General features: G+C 46.2%; 1 protein-coding gene, 1 long non-coding RNA gene and 3 other non-coding genes across 5 annotated transcripts; 4 read left to right on the top strand and 1 right to left on the bottom strand.

Moving 5' to 3' along the window:
- Positions 1 to 1122: 1122 nt before the first annotated feature.
- On the top strand, positions 1123 to 2863 carry LOC143416694 (uncharacterized protein F54H12.2-like). The gene is made up of 4 exons (XM_076882171.1): positions 1123 to 1186; positions 1296 to 1459; positions 1638 to 2153; positions 2258 to 2863. Exons 1-4 carry the CDS (start codon positions 1123 to 1125, stop codon positions 2861 to 2863), a joined length of 1350 nt encoding a protein of 449 aa, XP_076738286.1.
- A 7005-nt stretch (positions 2864 to 9868) lies between these two features.
- On the bottom strand, positions 9869 to 10498 carry LOC143417046 (uncharacterized). Its single transcript, XR_013097261.1, has 3 exons — positions 10336 to 10498; positions 10092 to 10205; positions 9869 to 9931 (listed from the first exon to the last, which is right to left on the bottom strand). It is a non-coding gene; the product is annotated as an uncharacterized LOC143417046 (long non-coding RNA).
- A 2495-nt stretch (positions 10499 to 12993) lies between these two features.
- On the top strand, positions 12994 to 13075 carry trnal-uag (transfer RNA leucine (anticodon UAG)). Its single transcript has one exon. It is a non-coding gene; the product is annotated as a tRNA-Leu (tRNA).
- A 1834-nt stretch (positions 13076 to 14909) lies between these two features.
- trnal-aag (transfer RNA leucine (anticodon AAG)) lies at positions 14910 to 14991 on the top strand. Its single transcript has one exon. It is a non-coding gene; the product is annotated as a tRNA-Leu (tRNA).
- A 473-nt stretch (positions 14992 to 15464) lies between these two features.
- On the top strand, positions 15465 to 15536 carry trnae-uuc (transfer RNA glutamic acid (anticodon UUC)). Its single transcript has one exon. It is a non-coding gene; the product is annotated as a tRNA-Glu (tRNA).
- Positions 15537 to 15551: the final 15 nt, after the last annotated feature.

The raw sequence follows: 15551 nt of genomic DNA, 5'->3' as shown, positions 1-15551 counted from the left end.
GATCTGGTGAGAATATCCAAATTGAGAGGAGTATTTGATAAAAAATACGAACAGAGTTTCACGGACGAAATCTTTACTGTGATCAGGGTCCTTCACCGATCGCCACCTGTGTATAAGCTACAAGATTATGACGGCGAGCCTATCGAAGGGTCGTTTTATGAGCCCGAGCTGCAGAAAGTGAAACTGACCGAGGACAAAGCGTTTCATGTGGAGAAGATTTTAAAGCGGCGCACAGTCAGAGGGGAAAAACAGGTTTTTGTCAAGTGGAAAAACTGGCCGGATAAATTCAACAGCTGGGTGAAAGCCTCGGAAGTGGTAGGCGTATAAAAAAAGAGACCCCTCGCATCATTCGGCTCATTTTTTAAAATTCATCATGGAGTCCGAAGGGTTTTACGTGACCCTGCCTTCCAACGCCAGCAAGGGCTTATTTAAAGATAACACCAGCGGCTGCTACATGGTGGATCTGGCCAAACCCCTCGAGCTGACCGGAGAATGGAGCGTGGGCTTATGCGAATTCATTTATCCGCGCACATGGTACAATCTACCGCCGGACGCCTCCTACTTGGAGCTGATGCGGACGACGGAGGAAGATCAGCCCCTGGTGATTTTAAAATTCGGCAGGGGAGGTCATTACGGACGCGTTAAAGATCTATTGGATCACCTGGTGCCGGCGATCCAAAAGTACGACCCGTCCTTCGAGGCTTCTTTCAACAACATCACCAAACGTCTGGATGTCAAAGGAGTCGGGAGCCATAAAATAAAGGTCTTCCCTCCTCTGGCTTACATGCTGGGATTGAAAACGAACGAGTGGTGGACTCTGTCGAAGCGCTCTACTCCGTATCCGTGCGATATGAACGCGGGCGTATATAACCTGTTTCTCTACACCGACATCGTTCAGTACCAGCCGGTCGGTGACAGTTACTCACCGTTGCTCAGCGTCCTTAACGTGAAAGACGATTACGGAGACGTGATCAGCATCAGACATAATACGGTCCATTACTTGCGCGTATCTAAAAAATACATTAAAACCATACGCGTAGAAATTAAAACGGACCGCGACAGATTCGTGGATTTTGTTTACGGGAAAACGATAGTCAAGCTGCACTTTAAACCTGCTTGAGAATGGCGGCGCGTCTCCCGCAGGACCCCCACCGTTTTGTGAGGTATTATGAGGGGCAGGTGGGAGGTTCCCTTCCGGGTTTTTACGGAGCGCCCGTGATGTACGGCAGAGGGATCCATCTTCTCCAGACTGTTTCGTTTCGTGTCTCCTCTCTTCAAATCCGGGTTCGCCGTAGCTAAACCTCACCTGAAAACGGCCGCAACCAATATCGCTACAGACGCTGTGAAAAGAGTGATGGGTAAGCTGACAGAGCCTCGCCAGGAGGGGGCGGGGGGTATGATGGTCCTCTCCCGCAGGAAGAGGAAACGCCCTCCGGGCGAGCGGATTAAAGATAAAAGCGTAGGAGTAAAAAGTAAATCAGTTAAGGCTGGCAGCGGGAAGAGAAGGAAGCCCCAGAGGAGCTCGGACATATTTTAGAAGAAAATAAATAAATAAATAAAAAATGTCTCTCTTACACAAGAAATCTGCCGAATGCACCCTTGCCGAACTGGATCTATTTTCGGCTCCCATGACCCAGCTATCCATAGAGGATAAAAAATATCAGGAATGTCAGCCCCTCTCTGCTTTGAACGACAACTCACCCATTGAATTTTTCATCCCCGGAGACGGGGAAAAGTATCTCGATCTGAACGACACCATGCTCCATCTGAGAGTGAAAATTACGGAAAGGGACGGGAGCAACATCCCACCCGATGCAGGGGTAGCCCTCATCAATTATCCTCTCAACACAATTTTCAGTCAGTGCGACGTTATTCTGGGGGATCGATTGATTTCGCAGTCCAGCGCCACCCATCCTTACAGGGCCATGATCGAGACGCTGCTCAACTTTTCAGAAGACACTCTAAAGAGTCAATTCAGCGCCGGTCTGTTTTACAAAGACACTGCCGGAGACATGGATTCTATAGTTATAAGCAACGGGCCGAACAAAGGGATAAAACAGAGAGCCGTTTTCACGGCCGAGTCGCGAGAAGTGGACCTGCTGGGTCCCCTCCACGCTGATATTTTCTTCTGCGAGAGGCTCCTGCTGAACTCTGTGGATTTGAGAATTAAATTGATACGCAACAGCGATGCCTTCAGTCTGATGGGAACTCGGGATTTGCCCTGAAAATAACTTCGGCCTCTCTGTTTGTTAAAAAGGTCACAGTCTCGCCGGCCGTCAGTCTGGGGCACGCCGCGGCCCTGATGAAAGGAAACGCCCTCTATCCTCTTTCGCGCGTTTCTGTGAAAACCTACTCCATCCCTGAAAATTCCAGGATCTGCAACCAAGAGAATCTCTTTCTGGGAGCCATGCCCAAATACGTGGTCCTGGGCATGGTTCATCACGACGCCTTCACCGGGAGGAGGGATCTGTCGCCTTTCAACTTTAGACACAACGATGTGGAGTATCTGGCGTTGTGTCAGGACGGCAGGCAGGTGCCCGCCAAAGCTTTCCAGCCACAGTTTGACCGCGGAAATTCGGTCAGGGAGTTTTATCACATGTTTTCCGCCACGGGGAGACACCTCAAAGATTTACCTCTGAGCATCGACCGCCGGGAATTTAATGAAGGTTACGCCCTGTTTGCCTTTAATCTGGAACCCAGCGAGGATGCTGACGCCCTGTCTCCCGTCTCCAACGGGAATTTGAGGCTGGAGATGAGATTCAGAGTTCCTCTGCCTCAGACCACCACTCTCATAGTGTACGCCTGCTACGACTCAATTTTGGAGATTGACTCTAAAAGACAGGTGCTGGTGGATTATTACTAAAAAAATATATACATGGATAACCTTCAGCTGGAGCACATTCTACATCGCGCCTTGGGAGACGTTTTCTGCGGGGTTTGGGCCTCGGACCAGCTGGCCTTTTTGAGGCGCGACTTTAAACCCCCCGCCTACTTTATAGTAAACACTCACCCCTCGCACTTGAGGGGAGAACACTGGCTGGCTCTGACTCTGGAAAAGGACGGTTCCTCCACTTTTTTTGACTCTTACGGATTCCCTCCCGACTTTGCTCACTATCCCTCGGTCATCTCAGAGTTTCTGGAAGGCCGCTCTGACAAAATACTCTATCACGATCGTCAACTTCAGCACCCTATGTCTGTCGTTTGCGGGCAACATTGCATTTTTTATCTATGTCACAAGGCTCAGGGGTTATCCGTCGGTAAAATACTTTCTCTGTACAATATAACGATGTGTTTAAAAATGATGATATGGTGTCTGACTTTCTGAAAGGACGCTGCCCCGCTCGCTCTCGCAGAGGTCATCACGGGGCGTGCTCCTTACAAAAGTTTAAAGATGTGTGTATCGAATAAAGAAACGTAAACAAAAAAAAAGTTTGTTGCAGCGTTTTTTATTTCATTTGTAAACAAAAAACATTTGATTTTACATAGAGGTCCAGGTCGGGGAAAGCGTTATTTTGACTCGAGAAGGCTTTCTCCCCCTTCGCGCAGGTGTCTGTCCTCCCTCCTCCTCCTCCACAGATTTAAGACGCGCATACTGGTCGCGAGCTCTACGGTTATGTATTGAGGATGAGGGTATGTTTGTTTCGACCAAAGTAGTTAAAAACGCGTTCCATCCTTTCGGTCGCGTTTGGTTTTTACTTTTAAAAGAGAGGGAGAGGTTTTTAAATAGATCGATCATGTGCGAACCCCGCACCGCATCCCCCTTGTAAACAAATTCACCCCTCTTTGTCCATCCTCCTCCACCCTCAGCTAATTTCTGCATAATGTAGCGGGCGTTTTTGCGATCTCGAGGGGGTAAGGATTTTAATACTTCTTCCATCATTTCATCATCCTCCTCTCTGGGCCGCTGCACCTGTTGCTGCACCTGCTGCTGCACCTGTTGCTGCACCTGCTGCTGCGCCTCCTCGGGCGGGAGGTGGAAAGTCACCCTACTCTCCTCGTCCCGGTCCTGTTTAGAGAGTGTGAGATATCTCCGCAGCAGAGACTCGTATCTTTTGATTTTTTCATACGAATTTAGCCGCGGATCCTCCAGTATGGCTTTCATCTTTTCGTCCAAATCGTCTTTGGCAGTTTCTCTGACGGTAGGCTCGGTGGGTCGGGTCAGTTTTTTCAACTCGTGAGAGGGAACGAGAATCATTTTTTTAAACATCTCAGCGTTTTTGAAATATTCCTCCCAGCAGGTTCCCCAGAATGGGTACGGCTGCGGACAACAGAGGGAAAAGAAACCCGCCCGTTTGTTTCTTTAAAACTTGACGCTTACGGTTTAAACTCGTTTTCTTGTCGGCCAGCAGCCTGATGATCTTTTTCTGGCGTTTCAGTTTTTGGTATTGAGGAGCGGAAAGAGGTATGTTTCCCCTTAAAAGATTTAAAGCTATCTCGCACAGCGCCTGGAGGAAATCCGGGGAGCTGTGAGCGAGAATGTCTTTGCGTTTCTGCGGCGACGCGTGGTACAGAGCTTGCAGTAAGACTGCATTTCTTTTTATACGCTGAGACATGGCTACTTGGGTTTAGGCAGGTAAATGACGGGGTACTGCCCCGGAAGCAGACCGGCGCGCACTCTGTAGCGTTCTGGGCACGAGGGAGTGAGATCGAGGATTAAATACCCGTGGGGCTCCTCGGTGGCGTCTTTGAAACTGTCGGAGAAAAATGTTTTTTGCGAAGGGAAAATCTGACGGGCCAAAATCTCAATCTGCAGCTTGTCTCTGGGGTTTTTAAACAACACCATATAATTGGAGTTTAAGCTGATGGTGCGACTGTATTTACCCTGATGGAAAACATTCTGGGTCAGCATCATGACCGAGACGTTTTTATGGTGGCGGTATTGAGTGAAAATTTTAACCACTTCCTGGTGATCCGAGGCCTGAAAGATGACGTCATCCAGCACCACCAGAACGTCTCGGAAATCTTCAAAAGAATCAGGCAGCCCCTCGACAAATTTAATGTTTTTATTGATCTTTGAAAGCTCCTCATACATGGGTTGAAAAGAAGTATAAATCCACACAATATTCGCGGGCACAGTATCCATGACGCGTTCACAGTTTTCCAAAACACACTTTACAAAATGAGTTTTCCCACACCCGCTAGGACCCACAACTAGACAGGAAAAAGGCACTTTCAGTCTGTGATCAAAATCAGTTTCCTCCATTTTTTTTTTTTTTTTTTTTTTTTTTTTTTTAGAAGAAAACTAAAACAAAAACACTAGTACCCGAAAGGCAGAGTCGTGCCGTCTGGAAAGAGACGTCTCTTGTCGTAAACCACGCGAAACTTTTTCTGAAATGTTCTGTTTTTGAGCACAAAGCCTCTCTTATCCCTCTGAATCCCGTTCTGAGGGGTCCCGAGCTCCGCCTCTTTCATACCTGAAAGGTAACTTTCCACCAACCCGCTCATACTGTCGAAATTGACACGTTCGCAACATTCTCTCGTCTGCGTTATTCCTTTCATTTTTACCACCAGTTTCTTTTTGTTTCTGGTCCGGTAGGCGTAACTCTTTGGACCCGCGGAGACAAATTCCTGGATGGTGTCCCCGTCTAATTCGTCCGTGAGATCCCCTAGATAGTTGCCCAGCTCTAAAGGTTCCTCCCCCTCTTTCACTACGTAGATCAGAGAGTCGGTGTCGGTGTACAGAACGCTGCGCTGCAATTTTTCTAAATACTCGTAGAGTTTTAGACGGGCGTAGGCTGTGGTGAAAGCGGCGATGAAAACGTTATTGGTAGCGCCGGGAGGTATCACGCACCGCTCGTTATAGCTCCACTGAATTAAAGCCACTTCCTGTTTTTTGGTCTTTAAAAAAGAGACGTGTTTAAAGACGTACTGTCCTGAAAAGACGTAGTTAAAAAACTGACTCGGCTTTCTGACCAGAGTGGTCTGAGTCATGTTGGCTCTCTGAGCAAACTTTCCCCAGAAACTGTTGAGACACAATTTCGAAACTTGTCTTTTGGCCGGATTCACCTCTATTTTTGACGGGTCTAAACGTATGCCCTGATGCCTGTGGTACTCTTCCACGTATTTGTTCCTCTCATCCTCGTCGCGAGCTTCCGGAGGATAACCGGAGGCTTCCTGTTTGCCTTTGAGAAAAGTGTTAATATAGCCGGCGAAAATATCGCTGCTGCGACTATCAAAGTGCCAGACCTCTGTGATTTTAGCCACTCTGTAACCTAATTCTAAGGCTTTGTTAAACTCGACGGTGACCCAGACCCCGGTGAGAGCTCTGGCCTCGTCGTCGTGAAGGCACGGACCGCTTTGTTGATTAGTCTCGGCGCAGGTGCGACAGAGGGAGAATATTAATTTACCTCCGGGGGTTTTGTACGGTAGAACGGGGAAATAGAGCCCGCGCGGCGGGTAAACGGTGGCTCTGATCAGCCCGAAATAACTGCGAGGGTCTGCAAAATTCTCTCTGATGATTTGGGGGTGATGCAGAGGGTAAGCGCGCTTGGCGTTGACGTAAGGGTACAGGGATGTGACGTCTACGTAATACACATTTTCTCCTGGCGAGGCGCTGTAACGCAGCCTCAAGGCCGAAGTGCGGCCTCCGTAAAGTCCCGAGCGAGGAGACAGAGGTTCCGGGACTTCGTAGCTCCGCATAAAATTTATAACCTCCTCATTCGATTTTTTCATCTTGTTCCATTCGTGCTCCCACAGAGTGACCGTGCGGACTCTGTAAACGTTTCTCAGCTCCCGGAGCCTCGCCTCGGCAGAGGCGTGCAGGTCCCCGTAAGGAGCGCGGGTCAAAGGGCAGATTTCCTCAGGCCTGTAGCATTTTGGACAGCCGTGATAAAAGCATCCCAGAAATTCCCACACCCACTTTTCCCCGTTAATCAGCGCGTATCCGTCGACAAAGTACGGGCCTATTTTTTTCTCCCCGCCGGTTGTGAGAGAGTGTTGAACGGGAATTTTCTGAGAGTGAGCTACCCACTCCAGCCACTGAATGGACGCGTGCGAATAGGCTTTGAACCTGCGCCCGTAGTTGTCGGGCGAGGGAATGGCCAGACTGTTTTCGGGTAGGAAATTGGTGAGAAACACTTTCATGCAGGCTGAAGCTATAGTGACGCAGCTGAAAGGGTCTACTTTAGTTTCGCCTATAAACCCGTCTCTGAACTTTACGCACACCTCTCTCAGGATATTAACGTCGTTTCGGCAGTAATACAGGGACTCTTTTTCAAAGTTAAACACTCCCCGGGAGGCCTCGCAGTGCCAACGCAAAAACTCTGCCCGTTCGGGGAGTGACATGCGCTCCACCCCGTAATCTGAAGGAGGAGGGTACGGACCCGAGTATTTTAAACGGTCCCGCGAGCTGAATTTGTGAGGAAAAAATCCCTTGGATTTGTCCTCGAAGCCTAAAGCTTTGGGCATAGCGCTGAGACGCATGGTGAGAAAAGAAAGCGAGTCTATGAATTTGAGAAGGAAATCGGATTCTGTGAAACATATAATTTTACTGCCTTGCATGATGAGAGAGGGCGTCATCCCACCCCCCACCAGGTGACTTAGAATTAAATAGCTGTCAAACCCTTTCGCGTTGTGCGCAACGAACGTGGTCTCTCTATATCTTTTCCTTCTGTATCTTTGGAGAAACTTTTCAACACAGTCTACACCGTAAGCGTGCCACTCTTCTCCTTCTAGAGATTTTGTGCACACTAGGTAAGGGACGTGCGCCCCCTCCCTGTCTGGGAAGGTTTCAAAGTCATAAAAGATTATGGAAGCGTTATCAGAGTTTTCATGTTTCAAAGGTTGGATGTAACACAGGTGTTGATCGTTGTCGGGAGGAAGCTCCGCGCGACAGATTTTACATCTGGCGGCTGTGCACCTGTGCTTTCCGCGACGGGAGAGGTGCTTGCAGTCCGGACATTTATACAATTGTTGACAAACGCTGAGGTCTGAACCGGAGTGAATTCTAGGTTGTTTGTGCTTTAAATAACACGCGCGTGTGCGACATGATCTGTTACAATCCGTACAGATTACAGAGTCCAGAAAGTGAGAGGGGCATGCGGGGTCAAAACAGAGGTTGCAGCGGTTTTGACAAAAGTGTTCCTCTCTTTTATAATACCCGCGGTGACATTCCTCGCAAATGTACTGAATTCCTAAAAATGTTTTTAGATTTTTTATTCCGTAATAGTGATGGTGGAATAAGAATAAGTACAGCGGGTGAGGCGTGTTCGGGTAGTCTGTTTCGATTAATGAAAGAGTTCTGTCCTCGGGCGGGCGGTAAAACACGACGATTTTACGTTTTAGTATTTGTTCGAATTTACCTATGTCGGTGAGAGTTACCTGAGTGCGATCGCTCAACCCCGCTAAACGCTGCAGCTCTCTGCCGCGTTCCAGGGCCTGTTTATCTGTGAAATGAGGTTGAGTGAGGTGAATCAGGTTGATGGCAAAACACAGATTATCATTTTTGTTTTTTACCACGTACAGACAGCGACGCTTTTTGACTAGAATTTCATCATCTAACATTTTGTGAATCTTTTTACGCGGGTCATTACTGCCACCGCCTCTAGGATTTCTAATTACTTGCACAACAATTTCTAGGGGAGAGCCTGCGACGATCGCTCCGTTTGATTGTATCAGCCTGGCTAGCAGGTCCTCAAAAACCGGTACAATGTTTTCAACGCTTTCGTCGTCGACGTTAAAAACAGAGTGATTTCGCGCGTGCTCGCTGATGATCTCCAGTTGAACCCGGTCGTTACGACTAACTTCCGGTCTGACCCTATCCGCTAGATCTACAAAATTATCCCTGACGTCGAGGTAAAATTGAGCGAGGTCGCTCGCTTCATCCGGAGAGGGAATGTTAAATACTCGCCTTATTTCGAAATTATTAAAATGTTCGCGGCGAGTCACCGCATCGTTCTGTACCCGAGATCCTCCTCCTCCTCCTTGTTGATGCTCCGCAGGCCGGTCCTCCTCCTCCTCCTCCTCCTCCCTGGGCTGCTGATGATGATGATGCTGCTCCACCTGCACCTGCTGCACCTGCTCCTCCCCCTGCTGCTGGTCGTAGAGCTGAAGAGCATTTTCTATCGGCTGCAGAGGGTCAAAGTTCAGTAGACCGGCAAGCCGTTCGTTTTCAATGTTTTGAAGGAGGACCTGCAATGCGTTTTCTAAAGGTTGTAGTGGATCGTTTGGTGGTGGGGCTATATTGTTTTCTATCGGTGGGGCTAAATGTTCATCGTTTCTGTTTAATTCTGCCACGGCTTCCAACAAAGCCTCAGGAATGCTGTGTTCTTCCGACATGATTTTCTTTATTTCTTAATTCACAGACTTTTACATGCTTTTACTTTACAGGTCCTTGTGTCTGTATATCGATGCATATGTGCGAACTGTTATGGCGTACATGAAAGCGAGGTTTTCAAGGATTCTCTTCTTATGAAGCATCCGTCGAGCTGTAAGAAAAGACGGACAGAATGTATTTTTAAACCTTACATTTTTTATTTTTATAGAGCAGAGAAGTTTAATAGGATCGATTCATCCCCCCGTCAATTACCTCTCAGTCTCCTGAGAGGAGCTCTCAGTCTCCTGAGAGGAGTAGCTCTGGACGGTTCCTCCTCCTCCTCCTCAGCCTGATTTTCTTCCGCCTGATTTTCTGTATCGGTCTCTGTCGGGGGGGGAATAAAACAGAAGAGATTTAAGAAAACAATCTCCTCCTTCCTATTTTTTGAGAATGAAAAAACTTTTTATTTACCTCGCTCCTCCGCCCGATTGTCTGTAGCGGGGGATTGGTTAGGTATATCCGCAATCTCGGCTGCCGAGAAATAAAACAGAAGAGATTTAAGAAAACAACCTCCTCCTTCCTATTTTTCGAGAATGAAAAAAACTTTTTATTTACCTCGCTCCTCCACGCGATTGTCTGTAGCGGCGGGGGTTTGTATAGGTATATCCGCAATCTCGGCTGCCGAGAAATAAAACAAAAAGAGAAAGATTTAATAAATAAAAACTTTCTAGCACGCTTTATACCACTCCAAGTCGGGAGGGGCGGTATAGCACACTCGGATTACTCCGCCACATCCTGATATTTATCGAAATGACGGATATTGCATCATATTGTTTACCTTTTGGTTTAAAAGGTATTTTCCTGCAGTTCTCCCGGTATGCGTTGACGAAAATAACGTCGTCGTCTTCTTCTTCTTTTCGCTGCGGCGGGGTCTGTATATTCTCGATTACCTCTGTCGAGAAATAAAGCAAAACTTTTTTAAAAATCTGCTCCGGGTCGGGAGGGGCGGTATAGCACACTCGGATTACTCCGTCACATCCTGTTATTCAACAAAATGGCGGATAATGCATCATATTGTTTACCTTCGATTTTAAAACTTTTTTCTCCGCGGTTCTCCCGGTATGCGGAGACGAAAATAGCGCCGTCTTCTCGTTCTTCTCTTCGACGCGGCGGCAGCGGAGGTTCTGCGGGGGATATGGCTTCTAATTCGCCGCGGAAAACGGCCGGATTTTCGCTGTTACTCACTGCACTATCAATTGCTTCTGTAAGTATCAGGGCATGGTTAAATCAAGTCTATCTAAACTTATTTAAAAAATGGTATATACTTATTTAATCGTACCGTAGTCCACTTGCGTGAAATCATTGATGTAGAAATCTAAAAGAAAGTAATCAAATTATTGACATCTCTGTTGATATATAATTTAAAGTCGTAAAGAAAAAAACTTACCGGGGTGAGGTATGAATAGTTCTGGCGAGATGGCCCTGGCGCTCTGATCGGCGGTGTTGTTTGAACGGAATGCTGACATAATATTCACGGATTCTTCCTCGCGATTGGTAGAACTGTCACAGTAGGGCTGAGCAGATAGCGACTCCCCTCACGTTTCTTCTCTCATTTTATCCTAGTCTAGCGAAGCATCTGTTTTTCGCATCTTTCTCTTGACAATACCGATAGTTAGAGAGGGTTGTTTTTTTTGTTTTTTTTTTGATTGCCTTCTTGCGAACGCTGTCTGTTTTCCACATTCTGCAACGGTAAAATATGACTTTGAGACGGGTATTTGTTTTACCAAATGGACAATTGCTGTTGACAAAACTCGCCTCATGGTTGACTCTTTCCCCTCTAAAATATGACTTTGAGACGGGTATTTGTTTTACCAAATGGACAATTGCTGTCTGACCTTGTTCTTGCTGTTGACAAAACACGCCTCATGGTTGACTCTTTCCCACAGAGGGGGGTGCTTTAATAAACTTATTCGAATATGAGCTTTTTTCCCCGCTAAGACTTGTTTTATGGGGAGATGTAAGAAACCGGGTTACAAGCAATGATAATATCGGATGTTGACTCCTCAGCGTCATCATTTTCTATCTATTGAGAAAACCCATTGTAAAAGTACCCGCGGTGTGTGTGTGTGTGTGTGTGTGTGTGTGTGTGTGCCTTCTTGCGAACGCCGTCTGTTTTCCGCATTCTGCAACGGTAAAATACGACTTTGAGATGGATATTTGTTTTACCAAATGGACAATTGCTGTTGACAAAACTCGCCTCATGGTTGACTCTTTCCCACAGAGGGGAATAAACTTATTCGAATATGAGCTTTTTTCCCCGCTAAGACTTGTTTTATGGGGAGATGTACGAAATTATTTACCGGGTTACAAGCAATGATAATATCGGATGTTGACTCCTCAGCGTCATCATTTTCTATCTATTGAGAAAACTTATTGTTAAAGTATTGAAGAAAAAACTCTCTACTTTGGTCTGACAAGGAGCAGGTTGCGCAAAACCTACCTCATATAGATGTTTTAATAATAATAATAATAATATTTTTTGGGGGGCGTGTTATAGGATATAAGCATTGAGAAAAAACTGATATCTGCTGTCTCACTCCTCCTTGGCCCGCGGTGTGTGTGTGTGTGTGTGTGTGTGTGTGTGTGTGTGTGTGTGTGTGTGTGTGTGTGTGTGAGTGGAACAAGATCGCCTGTCGCTGGTTTGTTTTTCAGTCTCTCAAAAGGAAAAGTAGTTTTTTACACATAGGCAGCCTGTAGGTTACAAGCGGGTAGAAAGTTCTTCTTTTCATCACAAGCTATGGTGTATCTTAAAGGTTTTTTAACAGCGTCTGTATTATAGGAAAATAAAATGCTATTGAAATCTCTACAGGAAGTCACTCTTTATTTCCATTACAAACGCCGGTGCAGCTTAAGAAAGTAAAATTACATCCGCTCTGTCTCTCTATACATCACAGAATCAGCTGCTGCATCACCGCTGTGCTTAGGGAACATGACGCAACAGGTCTGAAAATGACTAGACACTTCCGGAGTATTTCCGGTAGGGTCATAAGGTCCGGATCGAGATTGAATATGTCATATTCAAAGCCTTCTTCTTTGGGAGAGCAGATCTCATCGGACACAGGAACGCTGCGGGGCTGCAGAAGGAAATCCATCTTGTGTCTGTGCCTTAGAAATTGTGACGGACTCCACCTCTCTGCTTTTTTATTCCCCTCCAACAGATGGCGCGCTTCCGGAGGTTTCCCCCTCCCTCTAAAAACTTTTTTCCCCCAACAACAGATGACGCGCTTCCGGGGTTCACCCCCCTTCTCAGGATGCGATTCGACACGGTTAGCAACAGATGGCGCGCTTCCGGGGTTCACCCCCCCTTCTCAGGATGCGATTCGTCACGCTCATTACACGCTTCCGGGGGGGAGGGGCGGGAGGTCAAAAGGTCGTGATTAGGGCCATCAATCACTTCGGATCAAATTTTGTCATAAGCTGTATGGTGATCCTGCCTGTTGATCAGTGCTTATGACAAGTTGCATATGGACAATGATGAAACTGAGCCAAGAGCCCATTGTTAATCAGGGTTGATGAACAGGTTTTAACCAGGACAGGCAGATGTTTTTGTGTCCAAAAAGTATTAAACATGTTTTTCTACAACAGTAAGAGCATCACTGAATGTTCTGAGCTCCTATTTTGTGCTGCACTTTTTCAAGTTTTACTGTCTAGATTTTTGCGATGAGGTCCTCACTCGCAATGGTATCATGACCGAGCGGTCTAAGGTGCTGGATTTAGGCTCCAGTCTCTTCGGAGGCGTGGGTTCGAATCCCACTGCTGCCATAGTCTTCAGGATCTTTTCGTGTTTCTTCCATCCCCTACCAATAAATTGTAAGGGCTGCAGTGGAACTCAAATCTGTTACAGAATGTCTGTCAAGTACAATCAAGCAGGAATCTCATCAACAGCAATTCTTCCAAACCAGGGTGATGTTAGGTGTTGTGCAAGTTTTCCATTCAATAAAGCCTCCAGACAAGCGGTCAGTGGTAGCTAACATTCTTTAATAATAACAAGAACAGAAGCCAAGCTTGGTGAAGGAATGCATCATTGCGGGGCAGACGATGGGCAGAGTCCCTAACTGAGTCTAGCATGGCCTTCAGTTACATACCTCTTACAGGAACTAAAGGCAGTACACAGCTGTTTTCACACCTTTGGTACCCCCACCCCCAAAGAAAGTTTCACACTCCCTTGCAACCTCTTACAGTGGAGAAGGAGACAAAAGACTCCTCCCCCCACTCTGGGTCCTTTGTGTGTGAATGCTTCCCTCAAACATCCTGAGATACCATCTGTTACCAGTATGAGTGTGAGAGACATGCTGAAATCCAGTGGCACCAAGGTATTATACAACCACAAAGGGACCATGAGTATGTTAAGCTGTTTTCAGATGTGCGCTGCTATTTAACCCTCCGCACCCCATGACAGCAACGGACAGCCAGGAGTGTTTGTAGGTGAATAACATCAACATTTGACAATAATATTGCTCGGTTATGATAGTGAGGTGAGCTGTTGAGGATATCTGTTGGTAGGTGCTGTTCCTGACAATGTAGCTGCTGTTAGCAGAAACTTCTATAAGCTTTGGAGGTAATGCCACCAGACTTGGTCAATTACCCAGAAAACTCTATTGCAATGTGTGACTATAATAAAACTCGGTGTTGCAATGTGTCATTGAGAATTATTTGGAGGAATTTGGAACATCCTAAAAGGATTCTCAGGAATCTGGAACATTCTAATAGAACTCTCAAAAATCCTAAAATAGCTCTTGTGAATTCGAAACATTCTAAAAGAATTCTCAGGAATACAGGGTTAACTTTTGATACTTCTTTTTAAATACTCTCATTTCTACCTTTCCCTAGCCCATCGTTGTAAATAGGAATATCTTTGTAATAACTTACTTGGTTACCTTGTGGTACAAATGTAACACGAGTGTGTGTTACATGAGACTACGTTCTAGCCCTAGTTCCATTTCAGTTAATATCTGTTGAATACAATTTACAGATGTTCAAGAAATAAAACTCTCAAGTCCAATCCACTTCAAGTCCAACTTCAATAGAAGAATCAGAGCCTTCCAGAGACGGTCTCACGTCTCTCATGGTCAGTGATTTTGACCTTTCACTAATGATGTTGAAGTACAGATAGGCAACAATAGCTTCGGCTTTTGTAAGGCATCAGTGGAGAAGAAGATTAACAGAAGAGTGAGCAGGATATTGTTTGTTTTTATAATAATGCGATTAATACATGAATAAAAGAAATTCTTTTGCAAAAGTCATTTACAATGTGCAGGTGTTTCATATATTTTTATTCACAGTGTCAACACTGACTGGTTAGTGGCTACTCAAGTGTGCTTCAAGTCCACCGCATTGTAAGGTGTTAGATTGTGTGGTCTAAGGATCTGGGTTAAGACTCCAGGCTCCTCACACATATGGGTTGAAATCCTATTGCTGCAATAAGAGTTTAACCAGGGCAGGCAGATGCTATTGTATCCAAAAACATTCAGGCAAGTATTAAACATGTTTTTCTAAAACAGCAAGAGCATCACTGAATGTTCTGGGCTTCTATTTTGTGCTGCACTTTTTCAAGTTTTACTATCTAGATTTTTGCGATGAGGTCCTTACTCGCAATGGTAGCATGACCGAGCGGTCTAAGGTGCTGGATTAAGGCTCCAGTCTCTTCGGAGGCGTGGGTTCGAATCCCACTGCTGCCATAGTGTTCTAGCGGAAAAGTTTTGTTTCTTCCATGCCTTACCAATAAATTGTAAGGGCTGCAGTGGAAATCAAATCTGTTATAGAATGTCTGTCAAGTCCAAACATGCAGGAAACCCATCAGGAGCAATTCTTCCAAACCACATTAGGCACGTGCTGTAAAGTCATTTACAACTTGCATGTTTTTCATGTCTTTTTGTTCATGGTCTCATCACTGACTGGTTAGTGGACTTTCCCACATGCCACTCAAGTGTGCTTCAAGTCCAGTCCACTCCCTTGTAATGTGCTTTTGAGCAGAACCTGCAACTGCTGGAGAATTGATTAAGGTACTGCTATGTTGGTCTCACCAAGGCTGCAGAGTGACAAGAGTATCCTTGATTTCATGACAGTGGAGCAGTCCCATATGGTCTAGCGGCTAGAATGCCTGGTTCTAACCCAGCAGCACGAGCACGACAGTGGCGCATTACCAAACCAATCCCATATGGTCTAGCGGTTAGGATTCCTGGTTTTCACCCAGGCGACCCGGGTTCAACTCCCGGTATGGGAACATGTCTTTAATGTG

Source organism: Maylandia zebra, linkage group LG3 (assembly GCF_041146795.1).
Source record: "Maylandia zebra isolate NMK-2024a linkage group LG3, Mzebra_GT3a, whole genome shotgun sequence".
Lineage (NCBI taxonomy): Eukaryota > Metazoa > Chordata > Actinopteri > Cichliformes > Cichlidae > Maylandia > Maylandia zebra.
This window is presented reverse-complemented; position numbering and strand designations above follow the sequence as displayed.